The sequence below is a fragment of the Rhinopithecus roxellana genome, chromosome 5 (assembly GCF_007565055.1).
Source record: "Rhinopithecus roxellana isolate Shanxi Qingling chromosome 5, ASM756505v1, whole genome shotgun sequence".
Classification (NCBI taxonomy): domain Eukaryota; kingdom Metazoa; phylum Chordata; class Mammalia; order Primates; family Cercopithecidae; genus Rhinopithecus; species Rhinopithecus roxellana.
Window position 1 is genome coordinate 120,091,335 of NC_044553.1, and position 19,266 is coordinate 120,110,600.

General features: G+C 53.0%; 2 protein-coding genes and 1 pseudogene across 4 annotated transcripts in view; 2 read left to right on the plus strand and 1 right to left on the minus strand.

Annotated features, from left to right (window-relative positions):
* SEMA4B (semaphorin 4B) overlaps nt 1-14,577 on the plus strand; it is a 44,991-nt gene extending 30,414 nt beyond the window's left edge. The window contains exons 3-15 of the mRNA XM_030930728.1: nt 1,659-1,822; nt 1,986-2,048; nt 4,058-4,156; nt 5,215-5,326; nt 5,600-5,713; nt 5,847-5,998; nt 8,145-8,326; nt 8,424-8,574; nt 9,551-9,761; nt 9,865-9,980; nt 10,238-10,404; nt 12,489-12,574; nt 12,836-14,577. Coding sequence (XP_030786588.1) covers nt 1,659-1,822; nt 1,986-2,048; nt 4,058-4,156; nt 5,215-5,326; nt 5,600-5,713; nt 5,847-5,998; nt 8,145-8,326; nt 8,424-8,574; nt 9,551-9,761; nt 9,865-9,980; nt 10,238-10,404; nt 12,489-12,574; nt 12,836-13,575 — 2,357 coding nt within the window. The 3' untranslated portion in view covers nt 13,576-14,577. The remainder of the gene's footprint in view (nt 1-1,658; nt 1,823-1,985; nt 2,049-4,057; nt 4,157-5,214; nt 5,327-5,599; nt 5,714-5,846; nt 5,999-8,144; nt 8,327-8,423; nt 8,575-9,550; nt 9,762-9,864; nt 9,981-10,237; nt 10,405-12,488; nt 12,575-12,835) is intronic.
* On the plus strand, nt 13,907-14,552 carry LOC104674336 (annotated as a pseudogene). The gene has a single exon (XR_749629.2). The product of XR_749629.2 is annotated as an uncharacterized LOC104674336 (transcript).
* A 587-nt stretch (nt 14,578-15,164) lies between the features above and the next one.
* Nucleotides 15,165-19,220, minus strand: CIB1 (calcium and integrin binding 1). 2 transcript variants are annotated; one of them, XM_010378612.2, is made up of 7 exons: nt 18,986-19,211; nt 18,821-18,855; nt 17,357-17,465; nt 16,495-16,645; nt 16,234-16,352; nt 16,057-16,145; nt 15,165-15,420 (listed from the first exon to the last, which is right to left on the minus strand). In XM_010378612.2, exons 1-7 carry the CDS (start codon nt 19,034-19,036, stop codon nt 15,399-15,401), a joined length of 576 nt encoding a protein of 191 aa, XP_010376914.1. In that variant the 5' UTR covers nt 19,037-19,211; the 3' UTR covers nt 15,165-15,398. The 2 variants fall into 2 exon arrangements, with proteins under 2 accessions (XP_010376914.1, XP_010376913.1); XM_010378611.2 differs by lacking the exon at nt 15,165-15,420 and having other exon boundaries at nt 15,774-16,145; nt 18,986-19,220.
* Between the last annotated feature and the right edge of the window lie 46 nt (nt 19,221-19,266).

Genomic DNA, 19,266 nt, shown 5'->3' on the forward strand with positions numbered 1-19,266 from the left:
AGACTCGGTCTCAAAAAATAAATAAAATTTTTTATCAAGGAGACATGCACGTATATATATATATATTTTTAAGTATAGAAGGGCTTATTATAACAAACAAAAACATGTGTCCTCTCCCACCCCAGGCCAATTTAAAAGGGACTTCTAATCATTTAGGGTTCTTAGGGTTCTTGTTCTACCATTATTTCTTCCATTTTTTTTTTTTCTTTTTGAGATGGAATTTCACTCTTGTTGTCTAGGCTGGAGTGCAATGGCGCGATCTCAGCTCACCCCAACTTCTGCATCCCAGGTTCAAGCGATTCTCCTGCCTCAGCCTCCCGAGTAGCTGGGATTACAGGCATGTACTACCACGCCTTGCTAATTTTATATTTTTAGTAGAGACGGGCTCCACGTTGGTCAGGCTCGTCTCAAACTCTCAACCTCAGGTGATCCACCTGCCTCAGCCTCCCAAAGTGCTGGGATTATAGGCGTGAGCCACCGCGTCCGGCCCATTTCCTCCATATTTTTAAGTAAAATACTTATACCACTATTTGTTGGTTTATTTGACTTCCTGACTTTCCCTCACTTACATCTCCCTTCCCTTCCTCCCTGCAACATATTCTGTCACCGTACTGTATTCACTTCCTTTATTTGGTTACCTTTGCAATATAAAACAGTACTCTTGACCTGTATTTATTGTTCCATTAGCCATTGGCAGCAGCTTGTGACAACCCTGCTGCCGTATTACGATGTCTGTCTGTCGTCAGTTCTGGTTTCTGAGGTCAAAATTGAAAACACTCTAATTCTGTGTAATAACCATCAGTCTCAAAGTTAAAGACCACTGCTTTTTTGGGAGGCTGACGTGGGCAGATCACTTGAGTTCAGGAGTTCGAGACCAGCCTGGCCAACATGGTGAAACCCCATGTCTACTAAAAATACAAAAATAAGCTGGGTGTGATGGTGCATGCCTGTAATCCCAGCTACTGGGGAGGCCGAGGTGGGAGAATCGCTTGAACCTGGGAGGTGGAGGTTGCAGTGAGCCAAGATCATACTACTGCGCTCCGGCCTGGGTGACAGAGCGAGACTTCGTCTCAAAAAAAAAAAAAAAACCAGTGCCGAACATTTGCATTACTCTGTCAATGCAAATCACATTCACTGCAAGGCCCACTTACATTTTCTTCTCTTTGGGTCTAATGTTACTCAAAGGAAAGTGTTAAATGTATTTTCCTTTCTTAATATTCTATTATGTGCTCAAAACTCATCACTTTATATTTTAGTTTGCTTGATATTTTGACCATGCCTTTCTTGCTTGTTTTTCTGGAGCTTCTAATACATCATTTTTTTTCCCCCAGCTGTGTAGTGTTCAGTTGGATTGGGGCATCATAATTGATTTTGGCAAGGTCCCCTCTGGTTGGACTGACTCTTAGGTTTCCAGCTTTTTATTAATGTGAAGGGTGCCGTAGTATTCTCATACATACATCTCTGCATTGTTTCTTATGCAATGTTTGAGAGTCCAGGAATGCTGCTCGCCCATCAAACCTGATCCCCCTGCCCCCAGCCCCTTGCTACCCTTTGTCTTGCTGATGACCTTCCTTTAAATCAGTCCATCTAGAGGTTGGTGTTAAGAGGCTTCCCGTGGGAGGGGTGGCCCCAGATAATATCCATCTTCCTCTCCCCAGGCTCTGAAGAGCGGCCATTCCTTAGATTCGAAGCCGAAAACATCTCCAACTACACGGCCCTTCTGCTGAGCAGGGATGGCAGGACCCTGTACGTGGGTGCTCGAGAGGCCCTCTTTGCACTCAATAGCAACCTCAGCTTCCTGCCAGGCGGGGAGTACCAGGAGGTGAGAGATGTTGCCTGGAGCTGGCTAGGCTGGGCAGAGGACCGCAGAGGGAAGATGGACTGGAAGCTTGACCTTCTGGTCTGAGGATGATGCCGATGAGAGAGGAGGGAGGCTCAGCAAACCCTCCATTTTGTCCACTACCTTGCCCTTTCTCATTCCCCAGCTGCTCTGGAGTGCAGACGCAGAGAAGAAACAGCAGTGCAGCTTCAAGGGCAAGGACCCACAGGTGAGCCCGCACCTGGAAGGGAGCTGAGCTGCAGGAGGGATGGAGGGTGGTAGACTTCCATCCAGGCCAGAGGTGGGTGGGAAGTGGGAGCAGATACAGCCAGGCAGGGTGGAAAGGGCATAAGCTTCTGAGATGGCCAGGCCTGGGTTTGGATCCCAGCACTACACTTACGTTTCTACAACCTTTGACAAGTAGATTCACCTCTCTAAGCCTTAATGGGCCCACCTGTAAAATGAGGATAATGGTCCGGTCTCACTGGGCTTACAGTGAGGATTCAGGAAGCTAATAGGTATAAGGCACCTGGCTCATAGACACAAGGACTAACAAGTCAGCTTCCAGCATGAACAGGGATTGGGTAGGTTGAGAGTTGTGTCCCTCTGCAGATGATTCCTGATGTAGCACATCTGACAGATTCTGATGTGGTTTTGGCCAAAGCACAGGATGAAATCTGGTTCAACCCAGGTTCTCCTGGAGGACTCATCATCATCCCTAGAGACCTCCTGCTCCTGCTCCTAAGTGCAGCAGGTGCTGGGTAAGGTGAGGGCAAAAGAGTGCCGGACTTGGGATCAAGACACAGGTTCAAGTCCTGGCTACCATTCTGTTATTCAGCTAACATTGATTAAGCACCCACTCTGTGTCCATGTACTTGTAGGTACTGGAGATTTAATTGTGAAAAAGCAGGCTTGGTGTGGTGGCTCACGCCTGTAATCCCAGCACTTTGGGAGGCCGAGGCAGGTGGATCACAATGTCTCCGCCTCACGGTCTCCTGAGTGGTCTCAGGAGCTTGAGACCAGCCTGGCCAACATAGTGAAACCCCATCTCTACTAAAAATACAAAAAACATTAGGCAGGCATGGTGGCGGGCACCTGTAGCCGCAGCTACCTGGGAGGCTGAAGCAGGAGAATTGCTTGAACCTGGGAGGCAGAGGTTGCAGTGAGCCGAGATCGCACCACTGCACTCCAGCCTGGGTGACAGAGTGAGACTGTGTTTCAAAAAAAGAAAAAAGAAAGGAAAAGAAAAAGTAGTCAGTTTACAAATGTTATTGGCGGTGGGTGGGGTGGAATAAGGTGGTCAGGTTACATTTCTTTAAAAAAGTGACATTTGAGCCAAGATCAGGAGAGGGTAAGGAGCCGACCTGTGGCATATCTGGAGGAGGGGCAGGACTTTTGATTTCACTCTGAGGGAGGTATTTGGGAGGCCAGGGGAGGGCTGAGCAGAGATGTGACTGGTCTCACCTGTGTACTAAGAGGGTCATTCTGGCTACTGTGGTAGAGTAGCCTCCATGGGGAAGGACAGGAGTAGGGAGAGCAGTGAGGAGCGAGTGATGGTGGTGGCTTGGACCAGTGAGAAATGCTCAGATTCCAGATGCATTTTGAAGATGGAGCCACCAGGATTTCTGGGTGGGAAATTATGGGGTATGACCGACAAGAAGCGTCAAGGCTGATTGGGGTTAGGGCCTCAGTGACTGAAAAGACAGAGTTAATGGAAGTGGCAAGATCTCAGGGGGAAGCATGTGTTTCAGGGAGGACCAGAAGCTTGGTTGCAGGTGCCAGTTAGACACCCCATTGAAGGTGATGCATGAATCTGGGGTTCAGGATTCAGGGCTGAGCATTCCTCTTGCTCTGGGCTGTGGCTTCGTCAGCTTCCCGCCTGGTTGGGAGGGGCCTGTGGTTTTCAAGGCTTTCAGAAGCCTGTGGCTTCTGAGGAGGACGTTCCTGGGGGCCAGTACAATTCAAGGGGGTAGGATTCTGTGCCCTCACCCCTAGGCCGAAGGAAAGGTTTGCCAGTCACAAAACTAGCTGAGCCCCTGGACTCCCTGCAGCGCACACACTCTATGCATGTTCCACTGTGCCCCAGAAAACCCGTGGGTTCTTTGTTCCTGGACTTGAGTGCCCCATCCCCAGTCCTGGGAGCAGAAGCCCGGCCTGGGTGTGGTAGGGAGGGCTCAGCGGTGCCACCTGGTGGCATGCTTGTGCATGGGACTGATATCCCCTCACTCCTTCCCCCAGCGCGACTGTCAAAACTACATCAAGATCCTCCTGCCACTCAGCAGCAGTCACCTGTTCACCTGTGGCACAGCAGCCTTCAGCCCCATGTGCACCTACATCGTGAGTGCCCTGTCCTCAGCCCTGAGGCTGGCCTGGGAACTGCCCCTCTTTCTGCCTCAGGGATCCTGTTCTTTAGCATGGACCCCTGGTGAAAGGCAGGGCCCAGAGGGAGGTTTCTGGGTACCACTGGTCTCCAAGAGCCCTGAGGCCCCACACTCTGGCACAAAGCTCAGCCCTGACAGCCATGTCTCCCTGTGCAGGGAGGCATGCAGTCACTCACCCATGAAGATCCTGTCCCACCCAGGCCTTGCTGCCCTCTCCTGCTTCTTCCAGCATCTCTCCCTCTCCTTTGCTTGATTCTCTTGTCTTATCTTGTACACCCCCTCCTCAGCACACACCCCTAGCAGAGGGTGGCATTTGATGCTGTGGGTTGGAGCTCAGCTTTGGGGTCAGACATGCCTGGGTTTGAATCACACTGCTGCCCCTTCCAGGCTCACATCATTTTCTTTTTCTTTTTTTTTTTGAAATGGAGTCTTGCTCCATCGTCCAGGCTGGAGTGCAGTGGCGCAATCTCGTCTCCCTGCAAGCTTCGCCTCCTGGGTTCACGCCATTCTCCTGCCTCAGCCTCCTGAGTAGCTGGGACTACAGGTGCCCGCCACCATGCCTGGCTAATTTTTTCTATTTTTTAGTAGAGACAGGGTTTCACAATATTAGCCAGGATGGTCTTGATCTCCTGACCTCGTGGTCTGCCCGCCTCGGCCTCCCAAAGTGCTGGGATTACAGGCGTGAGCCACCACGCCCTGCCAGGCTCACATCATTTTCTAAGCCTCACCTCCTCCGCCAGGTGGGTCTGATAACGTGTCCCACATCGGGTCACTGTGAGACAGTGCGGCACTGTGTCTGGGTGAGGCCTCTCTGGAAGCTGACTGTCCAGGTTCAAACCCTTCAGCACCGTGTCCTGGGGGAGCAGGACAGCCTCCCTGACACCTGACCCCTTCTGTCCTGTACACCTCACCTGCCTGTAGAGTTGCTTTCTCCTGCACACCTCTCTCTTTCTCACCAAGCCCGCTGCTCATTCCCTGGAGTGCCCCTGAGCCCATGTGTCCACCCTCCTGCAGAACGTGGAGAACTTCACCCTGGCAAGGGACGAGAAGGGGAATGTCCTCCTGGAAGATGGCAAGGGCCGTTGTCCCTTCGACCCGAATTTCAAGTCCACGGCCCTGGTGGTTGGTGAGTGTTGGGGGCAGGATGGGTTCATTGAAGTTCCATGTGGGGGCACGCAGGGCCAGAGGGCTAGCTCTGGACAGGCTGGGTTCATGCCATGCTTATTTCCAAGGGCACAGAATGGCCATGGGCTTGCCTTAGGTTTGGTTTTTTCAAGTTCCAGCTTCCTTCTCTGCCCACCACAGGCAAAACGGGCAGTGCTGGGGTCACTCTGGGTCCTGAGCAGGGAGAAGGGGCAGTGCTGAAGAGCCTGTTCCCATGGGAATGTTTTCTTGGCAGATGGCGAGCTCTACACTGGAACAGTCAGTAGCTTCCAAGGGAATGACCCGGCCATCTCTCGGAGCCAAAGCCTTCGCCCCACCAAGACCGAGAGCTCCCTCAACTGGCTGCAAGGTGAAGTCCTCTTGGCACCATGCAGAGGGCAGGGATCCTGTTCACCGGGCCCTAGAAGGGGGCCCTTTCCCCCAGCAGGGCCTGTCTCCAGGATTTCTGGGCTGACTCTGAGCTCCTGACCCGGTCCCTACAGACCCAGCTTTTGTGGCCTCAGCCTACATTCCTGAGAGCCTGGGCAGCTTGCAAGGCGATGATGACAAGATCTACTTTTTCTTCAGCGAGACTGGCCAGGAATTTGAGTTCTTTGAGAACACCATCGTGTCCCGCATTGCCCGCATCTGCAAGGTGAGGGGAATGGGGCGACAGGGTGGCCACCCCAGGGACCTCAAAGGCTCCACAGCCGCAAGATCACCCACATCCATGCATGGCCTGTCCCATCCCCCAGGGGGTACAGCTTGGCTAACAGCTTTTCTCTCTCACCTTTTAAATTAAAATATTTTACTACTTTTTTTTTTTTTTTCTCTTTTTAGACAGGATGTTTGCTTTGTCACCCAGGCTGGAGTGCAGTGGCACAATCACGGTTCACTGTAGCCTCGACCTCCTGGGCTCAAGCGATTCTCCTACCTCAGCCTCCCGAGTAGCTGAGACTACAGGTGTGCGCCCACACACCTGGCTAATTTTTGTATTTTTTGTAGAGATGGGGTTTTACCATGTTGCCCGGGCTGGTCTTAAACTCCTGGGCTCAAAAGATCCACCCACGTTGGCTTCCCAAAGTGCTGGGATTGCAGGCATGAGCTACTGCACCCAGCCATTTTTTTTTTTCTTTACTTAAAAAATGTGAAAATAGTCAGGGCGTGGTGGCTCACACCTGTAATCCCAGCACTTTGGGAGGCCAATGTGAGTGGATCACCTGAGGTCAGGAGTTTGAGACCAGCCTGGCCAACATGGTTAAACTCCATCTCTACTAATAATACAAAAGTTAGCTGGGTGTGATGGCACATGCCTGTAATCCCAGCTACTCGGGAGACTGTGGCAAGAGAATCGCTTGAACCCGGGAGGTGAAGGTTGCAGTGAGCCGAGATTGTGCCATTGCACTCCAGCCTGGGTGACAGAGCAAGACTCTGTCTCCAAAAAAAAAAAAAAAAAGTGAAAATAGAGAACTGTACACACAAAAATCACTTACAAGATGAAGAGGCACTGTAGCATCAGCTGGAGGGCACAGACCCCAGAGGCCAGCTGCCCAGGTTCAAACCCTGATGGCCTAGGATCTTGGGCAAGTCCCTCACCCCCTCAGTTAACAGTTTCCTTGTCTGTTAAATAGGAATAATAACACTGACCTCAGAGTTGTTATGTGAATTAATTTAATTAATCCATGTAAAGCTCTTAGAAATGTGGTGGGCAGTGACTAAATGTGAACTATTCGTGTTATCACCCTACCACCCCAGCACAAGAAGGAGTCACTGTTAACATTTTAGAATGCCCTCTCCTCATCTTTTTTTTTTTTTTTTTTTTTTTTGGCATATGTGTAACTGTGTATTTATTTATTTATTTTTTTTAATTTACTTTTTCCTTTTTGAGACAGGGTCTCACTTTGTCACCCAGGCTGGCTTGCAGTGGTGAGATTTCACTGCAACCTCCACTGCCCAATCTCAAGCAATCCTCTCACCTCAGTGCCTCATGTAGCTGGGACTACCAGCATGCACCACCATGCTCAGCTAATTTTTTTGTATTTTTTAGCAGAGACAGGGTCTCAAACTCCTGAGCTCAAGTGATCCACCCACCTTGGCCTCCCAAAGTGCTGGGATTACAGGCATTAATAATATAAGTGGCCGGGCGGGGTGGCTCAAGCGTGTAATCCCAGCACTTTGGGAGGCCGAGACGGGCGGATCACAAGGTCAGGAGATCGAGACCATCCTGGCAAACACGGTGAAACCCCGTCTCTACTAAAAAAATACAAAAAACTAGCCGGGCGAGGTGGCGGGCACCTGTAGTCCCAGCTACTCGGGAGGCTGAGGCAGGAGAATGGCGTAAACCCGGAAGGCGGAGCTTGCAGTGAGCTGAGATCCGGCCACTGCACTCCAGCCTGGGCGACAGAGTGAGACTCCGTCTCAAAAAAAATAAAAAAATAAAAAAAAAAAAAAAAATAATAATATAAGTACAGTCCCGACCTTGTGCTTATATTATTAACTCACTCATGAACATGGCATGAGGCTGTTTTGGGGTCCTTTGGCTTCCTTATTTGCTCAGCAGTGAATCGCAGCCTCCTTTCCATATTTAGGAAGGCTCTGCTTGGTCACGGTAAGGACCATGCTCCTGATGGACGTGTACACTGCCTCCAGGTCTTCCTGACTTCAGATGGAAGTTGGTCCTGGCCTTCTCCTGCCCTTCAGTCCTGGTGTCTGGGGTGGGTCCATCGAAGCAGTCCTGTGCCATGCATCCCTGTCATGGCTCAGCGTGTGCCTAAGCCCAGCCCTTCCGCCTCTCCTTCCAGGGTGATGAGGGTGGAGAGCGGGTGCTACAGCAGCGCTGGACCTCCTTCCTCAAGGCCCAACTGCTGTGCTCACGGCCCGACGATGGCTTCCCCTTCAATGTGCTGCAGGACGTCTTCACCCTGAGCCCCAGCCCCCAGGACTGGCGTGACACACTTTTCTATGGAGTCTTCACTTCCCAGTGGTAGGGTCCCCAGACCTCGCTGGAGATGGAAGGGTGAAGAGTGGCTGGGACTGGGGCCCCCAGGGCTCCTAGGTTAATCTGGTTATTTCCTGTGCAGGCACAGGGGAACTACAGAAGGCTCTGCTGTCTGCATCTTCACCATGAAGGACGTGCAGAGGGTCTTCAGTGGCCTCTACAAGGAGGTGAACCGTGAGACGCAGCAGTGGTACACTGTGACCCACCCGGTGCCCACACCCCGGCCTGGAGCGGTGGGTACTGGCTTCCTGTACCCAGAAGGGGTGCTAGGAAGATGTGGGTCCCCACACCATGCTGGAACCAAGGCTGCCTAGCCTCGGGCAGATCACTTGGCTTCTCTGAATCTGTTTTCTCATCTTTAATATGGGACATAGGCCCAGGCCTGCTTTGTCTACTGGGTTAGAGGTAACTATGAATGTTAGAATGTCTTCATTTCTGTTTCAGGATACAAGTGTGTCCCCATCAGGGCGCTTGCTGCAGGCTGCTACAATCATCTCTTCACTTGGTCCTCTCCCCTACTCAGCTGCAAGCTGCTTATTTAATTATCAAGTAGACTGAATGGGCAAGCTGTGGGGAAATAGTGCTTTCTTCCTCCCTTCTAGCCTAATGGGCTACCCTGAAAGCAGACCTTGAGACAAGGATAGATGTGCCAAATAGTTTATTAGGGAGGTGATGCCAGGAAGCAGCATGAAGGAATAAGGTTGAGAGGAGGAGGGAGGGAAACCAAAAGAGGGTGTGTCAGCAAGCCGTTGTTGCTGTGGGCAGCTGGAGCTGGGTCCCGCTGGAGCCCCTGACAGATGGTGTGGAGCACCTCTCAGAATTTCAGGAAGCCCCAGGCGGGGCAGGAAGGAACTGCCGACTGCGCTGGGGCGCTCTGCCCAGCCAGGGCTTCCTGAGAGCACTGGTGAAGGGTGCGGAGGAGCAGGGAGTGTGGTCCTGGTTCTTGAGGCCCCTGGGCATATGAGGCTGGGGTGGTAGGTGGGGAGGAGACACAGCAACGAAGCCCTCCAAGCACTCGGTTTCCCCATACCCTGGGCTTTGTCCTTGCTCCCTCAGACGTGCACGCCGGCTCTGTAGAGCACTGCCAGGGATGTACCCTGGCTCCGGGCCGGGGGACAGACACTGCTACTGTCCACTGGGAAGCAGGGCCCCCATCCTGCCTGCTGCCCCCAGGTGTGGCTGGCCTCACGCCGCTGCTTTCTCCTCTAGTGCATCACCAACAGTGCCCGGGAAAGGAAGATCAACTCGTCCCTGCAGCTCCCAGACCGTGTGCTGAACTTCCTCAAGGACCACTTCCTGATGGATGGGCAGGTCCGAAGCCACATGCTGCTGCTGCAGCCCCAGGCTCGCTACCAGCGTGTGGCTGTACACCGTGTCCCTGGCTTGCACCACACCTACGATGTCCTCTTCCTGGGCACTGGTGAGTGTCTGCAGCCCAGCAGGCTCAGGGGAAGGGGTGCACGTGGCCAGTGGGTCATGGGCGGTGGGGTCCACCCTGGGCCTGAGTCCTGTCTACACCCCAGGTGATGGCCGGCTACACAAGGCGGTGAGCGTGGGCCCCCGGGTGCACATCATTGAGGAGCTGCAGATCTTCTCATCGGGACAGCCTGTGCAGAATCTGCTCCTGGACACCCACAGGGTGAGCAGGCCAAGGAGGAATCCTGGCAGGGTGCTTGCGGGGGTGCCCTCCATGAGCACCAAGCAGTCCCCACCCAGCTTCTCCTCCCTTGCCTCAGCAAGATGTAAAGATACAGGATCCAGCTATTAGAAAGTGGGGTCGCCGGTTACATAACAGGCCTCTTGGGGGTGGCTTTGGGAGGCATACAAGCTGGGTGGCCATGGGTGATGGCCCTGGCTGCCCGTGCCCACTTCTCACCCCCGTGTCCGGCTGTGCAGGGGCTGCTGTATGCGGCTTCACACTCTGGCGTAGTCCAGGTGCCCATGGCCAACTGCAGCCTGTACCGGAGCTGTGGGGACTGCCTCCTCGCCCGGGACCCTTACTGTGCTTGGAGCGGCTCCAGCTGCAAGCACGTCAGTCTCTACCAGCCTGAGCTGGCCACCAGGTGAGCATTCCCAAAGGCCCCTTCCCATCTGTCCAGCGCTGCACAGGTGGCCTCAGAGCACCATCCTGGGCCCTCCTCGGGACTGCCACATGGCCTCATTTATGTCCACTGCCTCAGGATAATTATTAATTAGCTCTCCTGCTTCCTCTCAAGTGCAATTCAGACAGGAAGTTATGTGTTTGTCTTGGCTACCTGTAAAATGAGGACATGATTTGGTTACATATGAAGTACCACAACTTTGGAAAGCCTTGAAAAAATGTGGATTAGTATGTAAACGTGCTTTAGTAACAGTAGGGCTGTGAAATGGTCCATTAACAAACCCAGTAAAAATTGGTTTCAGAATAACCTATTTGGGTTATAAAATGTTCATTTAGAAAATAGGGATGAACACAAACAAAAACTACCCTCATCCCACCACCTAGAGAGAATCACAGTGAGATTTTCATATATTATCCTCTCAGATTTTACTACATATGTGTATAGAAAACAAAAATCCTTTAATTTTATTTTATTTTATTTATTTTACTTCATTTTATTTATTTATTTATTTTTTGAGACAGAGTCTTGCTCTGTTGTCCAAGCTGGAGTGCAGTGTCACAGTCTCAGTTCACTGCATCCTCTGCCCCTGGGTTCAAGCAATTCTCCTGCCTCAGCCTCCCAAGTAGCTGGGATTACAGGCGCCTGCCACTACACCTGGCTAATTTTTGTATTTTTAGTGGAGGCAGGGTTTCATCACATTGGCCAGGCTGGTCTCGAACTCCTGACCTCAAATGATCCACCCACCTTAGGCTCCCAAAGTGCTGGGATTATAGACATGAGCCACCGTGTCTGGCCAAACATTCATATATTTTATATAACATTGGGAACTGTCCTGTTTGTAGTGTTCTTGCTTCACATATGGATACACCTGGTGTCAGTTTTTACAAAAACCAAGTGAGTTTTGGTGCGTATGCCAGGAGGGACACCCCAGAATGTTAACTGTCATGATCACTGGCTGGTCGATGCTGTGATTTTTGTAGTGCTTTCATCCTTCATGCCTGGTTGAGTTATCTGTCTCCTGAGTGTGTCCAGAATTACTGTCCTTTATTTTTTATTACATAGATGTATGCATGTGCATTGTTTTTAAAAAAAGATGAGAACACATCAAAAATTTTTTTAATTAAAAAAAAGAAAAAAAAAAAAAAGAAGAAAAGAGAGAGATCTGTACATACAGATCCCAGCTGTCCTTCCAATATTTTTCTGAGGGTACATACTATTATTATTATTATTATTATTATTATTATTATTATTATTTTTGAGACGGAGTCTCGCTCTGTCGCCCAGGCTGGGGTGCAGTGGCTGGATCTCAGCTCACTGCAAGCTCCGCCTCCCGGGTTTACGCCATTCTCCTGCCTCAGCCTCCCGAGTAGCTGGGACTACAAGCACCCGCCACCTCGCCCGGCTAGTTTTTTATATTTTTTAGTAGAGACGGGGTTTCACCGGGTTAGCCAGGATGGTCTCGATCTCCTGACCTTGTGATCCGCCCATCTTGGCGTCCCAAAGTGCTGGGATTACAGGCTTGAGCCACCGCGCCCGGCCTTTATTATTATTTTTTGAGACAGGGTCTCTCTGTGTTGCCCAGGCTGGAGTGTAGTGGTGTGATTACAGCTCACTGCAGCCTTGACCTCCTGGGCTCAAGCGATCCTCCAACCTCAGCCTCCCAAGTAGGTGGAACCACAGGCGTGCGCCACCATGCCTGGCTAATTTTTCTATTTTTTGTAGAGATAGGGTCTCGCCATGTTGCCCAGGTTGTCTTGAATTCCTGGGCTTAAGTGATCTACCAGTCTTGGCCTCCCAAAGTGCTGGGATTACAGGTGTGAGCCACTGTGCCCGGCCACTGAGGTACATACTGTTTATGTAATTAAAGGAAGTGTTATCTTAGCTTTGACTTGAAATAATGTGTAGACAGAGGAGATGCTGACTCCCGTGGGTGGGGAATCAGCTCAGGAAAGGCCCTTGCCCAGGCCCAAGTCTGCAGTGAGGGGTGATTGAATGCGGGCTCAGCGGACTTCCTGGCCAATCCCAGAATTCTCTCTGGTCCTCAGGCCATGGATCCAGGACATCGAGGGAGCCAATGCCAAGGACCTTTGCAGCACCTCTTTGGTTGTGTCCCTGTCTTTTGTACCAACAGGTGAGGTGCCCCCTCAAAAGATAGAGGAGAGAGGTGGGGACAAGTCTGCTTGGAAGGCTCCCCCAGGCACAGATGTTGTAAATGCCTTTCCTCACATCCTCGCCCCCTACCCCTGTAAGCAGGTCCCCAGGAAGACTCAGTCCCAGGGGTCCCCAGAGTTGCCCATCATGGCACCAGGGGCATAGCGCAGAGGGAGGCAGGGGAGCTTGGAGCTACTGTGGACACTGGCACCTCCCTACCCCATGCCTTTTCTGCCTGCAGGTGAGAAGCCATGTGAGCAAGTCCAATTCCAGCCCAACACAGTGAACACTTTGGCCTGCCCACTCCTCTCCAACCTGGCCACTCGACTCTGGCTGCACAACGGGGCCCCTATCAATGCCTCGGCTTCCTGCCATGTGCTACCCACTGGGGACCTGCTGCTGGTGGGCTCCCAACAGCTGGGGGAGTTCCAGTGCTGGTCACTAGAGGAGGGCTTCCAGCAGCTGGTAGCCAGCTACTGCCCAGAGGTGGTAGAGGATGGGGTGGCAGACCAAACAGATCAGGGTGGCAGCGTACCCGTCATCATCAGCACATCGCGTGTGAGTGCACCAGCTGGTGGCCAGGCCAGCTGGGGTACAGACAAGTCGTACTGGAAGGAGTTCCTGGTGATGTGCACACTCTTTGTGCTAGCCGTGCTGTTCCCAGTTTTATTCTTGCTCTACCGGCACCGGAACAGCATGAAAGTCTTCCTGAAGCAGGGGGAATGTGCCAGCGTGCACCCTAAGACCTGCCCTGTGGTGCTGCCCCCTGAGACCCGCCCACTCAACGGCCTAGGCCCCCCTAGCACCCCACTTGATCACCGAGGGTACCAGGCCCTGTCAGACAGCCCCCCGGGGGCCCGAGTCTTCACCGAGTCAGAGAAGAGGCCACTCAGCATCCAAGACAGCTTCGTGGAGGTATCCCCGGTGTGCCCCCGGCCCCGAGTCCGCCTTGGCTCAGAGATCCGTGACTCTGTGGTGTGAGAGCCGACTTCTAGAGAACGCTGCCCTGGCTTCAGGGGCTGTGAAAGCTCGGAGAGGGTCAACTGGACCTCTCCTCCGCTCTGCTGTTCGTGGAACACAACTGTGGTACCCAGCCCTTGGGAGCCTTGGAGCCAGCGGGCCTGCTGCTCTCCAGTCAAGTAGCGAGGCTCCTACTACCCAGACACCCAAACAGCCATGGCCCCAGAGGTCCTGGCCAAATATGGGGGCCTGCCTAGGTTGGTGAAACAGTGCTCCTTATGTAAACTGAGCCTTTTGTTTAAAAAACAATTCAAAATGTGAAACTAGAGTGAGAGGGAAGAGACAGCATAGAATGCAGCGCACATTGCCGCTCCAGTTCCCGGGGCGCTGGGGATGCGTCCAAAGTGGTTGAGACAGAGTTGGAAACCCTCACCAACTGGCCTCTTCACCTTCCGCCTTATCCTGCTGCCACTGGCTGCCCTGTCTCACTGCAGATTCAGAACCAGCTTGGGCTCCGTGCGTTCTGCCTTGCCAGCCGGCCGAGGATATAGTTGTTGCTGCCATCATCCTACCACCTCAGGGACCAGAGGGCTAGGTTGGCACTGCAACCCTCACCAGGTCCTGGGCTCGGACCCAACTCCTGGACCTTTCCGGCCTGTATCAGGCTGTGGCCACATGAGAGGACAGCGTGAGCTCAGGAGAGGCTTAGTGACAATGTACGCCTTTCCCTCAGAATTCAAGGAAGAGACTGTTGCCTGCCTTCCTCCATCTTAGCGTGAGAACCCGTGTGTCCCTTCCCACCACATCCACCCTCTCCATTTTTGAACTCAAACACGAGGAACTAACTGTGCCCTGGTCCTCTCCCCAGTCCCCAATTCACCCTCCATCCCTCACCTTCCTCCACTCTAAAGGGATATCAACACTGCCCAGCACAGGGGCCCTGAATTTATGTGGTTTTTATATGTTTTTTAATAAGATGCACTTATGTCATTTTTTAATAATGTCTGAAGAATTATTGTTTAATCCTGGCTCTTCTTCTTCAAGGACAGTCGCTTTTTGAGGTTGGTCTAGTTCTCTGAGTTCTGAGGGGTTCTGAACCTTCTCTGTGCAGGGTCCAGTGAGCCAGTCAGCCTAGCCTGGCCAGCAACATCTCCCTGTGGGGTGGCTCTGAGGTGGGGAGCTTAAGCCACTGATAGGCAGAGGCAGGGGGTTCATTGCATTTACCTCAACCCCTTTATTCTGCATCCCCAATTCAGTTTAGCAAGGGTAGGGACACAAGGGTTGGGATGGGATGGGATGGGGGCCCTTTGTTAAAGTTTTTAATTTTTAAAATCATGCAGTAAAATAGACTTTACTGATGTACGGTTCTTTACATCTTGACACATGCAGAGACTCGTCTAACCACCACCCCAGTCAGGATACAGGAGAGCACCACCCCTCCTGCTGCCCCTTCATCCTCACACCCTCCCACGGGGACAGCCAGCACAGGTGTGGCTTGACTTCCCACTGGCCCCTGCTCGATATGCTGCTTATTCCTAGGATGATCGAAGGCTCCTAGAAGAGAAGTCCAGTCCTTCCTCACACCAGCGTATCTCATATCACACACAGGGTCAAACTTCTAAACCTTTATTACTGATTAGTACAAACACAAACGGAGCAATGACAATGGTAGTGAGGAGAGGCCCTGACAAGGAGGGCCACCCCTGCCCAGGGTAAGGCTGCACAGTGCCAGCTCCAGACTGGACCAGTGTGGTCCGCGCTGGCAACACAGGCTTGATCTTGGCCACAGCTCAGCAGTAGAAAGGTTCTTGGACAGGGTGCCAGGACACACGCTGGGGCTGCTGTCACAGGACAATCTTAAAGGAGCTGAACAAGAGAAAAGGGGTGGGTTTTCTGCTGGAAGAGGAACTAAGGAGAAAAATGACCAGAATGGGGCCCAGTGACCCCATGATCTCAAAGCTGGTGGCAGTTGGAGTTAGGGGGTCTAGCAGGGAGGGAGTGGTGGGAGAGGTGTCAAAGGGGGGGAGCGCTTGCACCTTGAGCTCTGGAAGGCTGAGAATCTGCTCGAAGGGCACTTGTGCCAGAAGTGACTCCTCCACGCTCCGCTGCTCCTGGGGAAGGAGCTCACAAACTTGACCCCCCTTCTCCCTTTAGACCCTTCTTTGGAATGAACTGTGTGTCCCGTGTGTCAGCCCACTCTGGAAGAACTCCCTGAGACATCCAGAGGGAGCTTTCTGGACCCACACACAGGGTCAGAGCTTCTAAACCTTTATTACTAATTAGTACAAACACGGAGCAATGACAATGGCAGTGGGAAGGGGAGAGGCCTTGACAAGGAGGGCTGCCCCTGCCCGGGGAGAGACTGCCAGCTTAGCCGGCCCTGTGTGTGTGGACTGCGGCTTTCTCTCACCCTGGCACCACCTCCTGTAGCAATGTCCTAGGCCCAGAGGCAGCAGATCGGGACCTGCAGGTACCCAGAATGCAGGGGCACCACTGTCATACCTGGCAAAGTCTGGAGAACGGGAGATGACGTGCTGGAACTCAGAGAGGTTGATGGTTCCATCCCTGTCAATGTCAGACTCCTCCAGGATCTGGGAAAGGAAGAGTTTCAGGCCAGAGCCCCAACCCCTCCCTCCCACTCCCAGGCCCAGCTGGGGCAGGGCCTGTTCAGCTGCTCACGTTGTCAATGAGCTGCTTCATCTCAGATGCACTAAGCCGTGTGTCCTCGCCCTCTCCCGTGAGGCAGTTCACCAGCCGGCTCAGGTCTTCTCTGTTCAAGGTTCCATCATCATCAAAGTCTAGAGAGCAGACACAGGAAGCCAAAAGACACGGTTGGGAGGGGCTCTGAGGTTCCACAAGCAGCGCCATTTCCCAAGCAGGGCCACCACAAAGCCCATGTGGGAAGGGGTGGTGTCCTGCCGGGCTGTTCCTGGTTCTCACCGAAGATGCGGAAGGCATAATGGGACTTGATGTCCGGCGTGGCTGTGTCACTGAACACACTGAGGAGATCCAGGAAGTCCTCAAAGCTGAGGCTGTCTCTGGTTGGGGAGGTGGAGAAGACCCTGCAGATTCGCTCCTTGAAGGGGTTGGCCTAGGAGAACAAATGCCACAGGATGTGGCCCAGGTCACACACTCATTAAACCCTACCAGAAACTTGAGAGAGCAGGTCACAGGACCGGCACCAGGGAGCTCAGGCTCGTGGGGGTGAACGATCAGTGCTTTGGGGCCAATATGGAGGGCAGTGGGGGCACAGGAAAGCAAACTGACCCAGTTAGGGAAGGGACTGATATGGCTTCCTGGGAGTCAAGTGTTTAACCCAAAGGCAGGTCACATACAACATAAGTATGGGCAGAGAGGGAAGAAGAAGTCATCCTAAACAAAGGGAATGAGATGGGCTGGTTATTTTAAAACACAAATATTTAATTGAACAACTATTGTGTTACAGGCACTGGGCCAGGCCCTTTGCACAGAAATTTCGCAGCAGCCCCACGGAGTGGCAATCAGCCTCTAAAACAGGGTTCCTCAAACTTTAATAAGGTAACTCAACTCCTCTTAAGGGATAAAACTTCTTTGAACTTCCAAGATTGTGTTCTAGAATCCCCATTTGAAAAGCACCATTCTAGATAATTTTGCCAGGTGATTTTGGTAAAGTCCTTGTCCCCAGAAAATTAGAACTAAGGAGAAAAATGACCAGAATGGGGCCCAGTGACCCCATGATCTCAAAGCTGGTGGCAGTTGGAGTTAGGGGGTCTAGCAGGGAGGGAGTGGTGGGAGAGGTGTCAAAGGGGGGGAGCGCTTGCACCTTGAGCTCTGGAAGGCTGAGAATCTGCTCGAAGGGCACTTGTGCCAGAAGTGACTCCTCCACGCTCCGCTGCTCCTGGGGAAGGAGCTCACAAAACCTCCTGTGGGCTCTGGTAGAGAGAGGGGAACTGTCGGTGTTCTCAGCAATCGGTTTCCCTGTGTGTTCATTCCCACTCCTTGCCTGCTGCTCATTATCAACCAGGTGAGGAGCTAAAACCACATGCACAGAACTTCCGAGTTATCAGGCAACAGTAAGCAAAAGGACATGTCACAAGGCAGTACAGCCTAGGAGTCTTTTCTTGCAATGAGTATTTACTAAGCATCTACTATGTGCTGGGTACTGATTCTAGAGATCCCTGAGGGATGAAGAGGTTGGGGAAAAGGCCAGAAGTTGGCCCTAAAGAACTGGCCAGGCACGGTGGCTCACACCTGTAACCCCAGCACTTTGGGAGGCCAAAGCGGGCGGAGCATTTGAGGTCAGGAGTCTGAGACCAGTCTGAGCAACATGGTGAAACCCCTTCTCTACTAAAAATACAAAAATTAGCTGGGCATGGTGGCAGTTGCATGTAATCCCAGCTACTCAGGAGGCTGAGGCAGGAGAATCACTTGAACCAGAGGCTGAGGCTGTAGTGAGCCGAGATCGTGCCCCAGCACTCCAGCCTGGGCGACAGAGCGAGACTCTGTCTCAAAAAAGAGGGGGGGGGGGGGGAAACAGGGAGAAAAGAGCAAAACCAAAAATCTTCTCACCATCACTCCAGGGATCTCTTGCCCTAAAAGCCTCCTTTTTAGCAGCCACCCTGAACTGTCCTCCTCCTCGGCCTCTACCTCCTTCCCATGAGATTATCTTTGCTGCAGGAAGCCCAGGCACCTCCTCACTCAAAGTGCCCTGGCCTGCATAAAATCTGGCAAAAAGGCTTCCAGCCCAAGTTCAAATCCATTTACTCAGAGTGTTGTCTTAAGCAGTTACCAAACCTTTCTGAACTTGTTTCATTGTCCAATACCTCTCTCCTAAAGATTAAATTAGGTAATGCAGGCAACAATTTAGCACAGTCCCTGGCACATGGTGAGTGCTCAGAAAGCGATTACGGTTACTGTATTATTCAGGTAAAGTTGGGAGAAGGAGCCAGGCTCCCCAAAGCTTCTGTGGTTTAGCCACCGGGCAAGGTCGGCCCCTGCCGGACTGGAGCAGGAAGTTCGGCAGTGCTGAAGCTAGTGGAGCTCAAGGTCAGAAAGCCTAACTTTTCCTGGAGGCTCTGAGGTGGCTCGCGGTGCCACGCTGGGGCCTCAGGCGAGGGCGGGGAGGGCGTGCCGGGAGGAGGGCGCAGCCCGGGCTGGGTCTCCTGGCCTCCAGCTCCCGCTCCTCTGCAGACCTCAGGCCAGCCCCCGCCCCTCTGTCGGGGGAGTGCCCCCGAAGCTGTCTCTAGAGGATCCCGGGGTCGGAGGCGGGGTTCAAGGCAGCACTTACAGGAGGATCTCCTGCTTCGTCAGGAACGTCAAGTCCTGGAAGGCAAAGCGAGAGCGGGCATTAGCGGACCGCTGGGAGGCCGCGGCCGCCCCGCAGCCCGCTCCGGACCCTGCTCCGGGGAACAGGCCCGCACACGAGCTCCCTAGGGCCAGGCGTCCCGCGCACCTGGTACTCGGCCAGCAGCTCCTTGGACAGGCGACTGCCCGAGCCCCCCATCTCCCCGCCGCGCGCACAGCTCCGCCAACTCGCCTCGAGACGCAGACAACTTTCTCACTTCCGCCCTTGGGCCGCGTCACTGCCCGGTCCCCGCGGCAACCGCTCCTGGGGCCACCACCCCCGGGCCCGCCCCGTCCTAAAAGCGCCCAGGCGTTCCCAGCCGGCTTTGGCAGGCGAGCTGCTGGCTCCGAGCGGTCCCTGGCGAGCGGGAGGCGGGGCCTGGGGAGGGG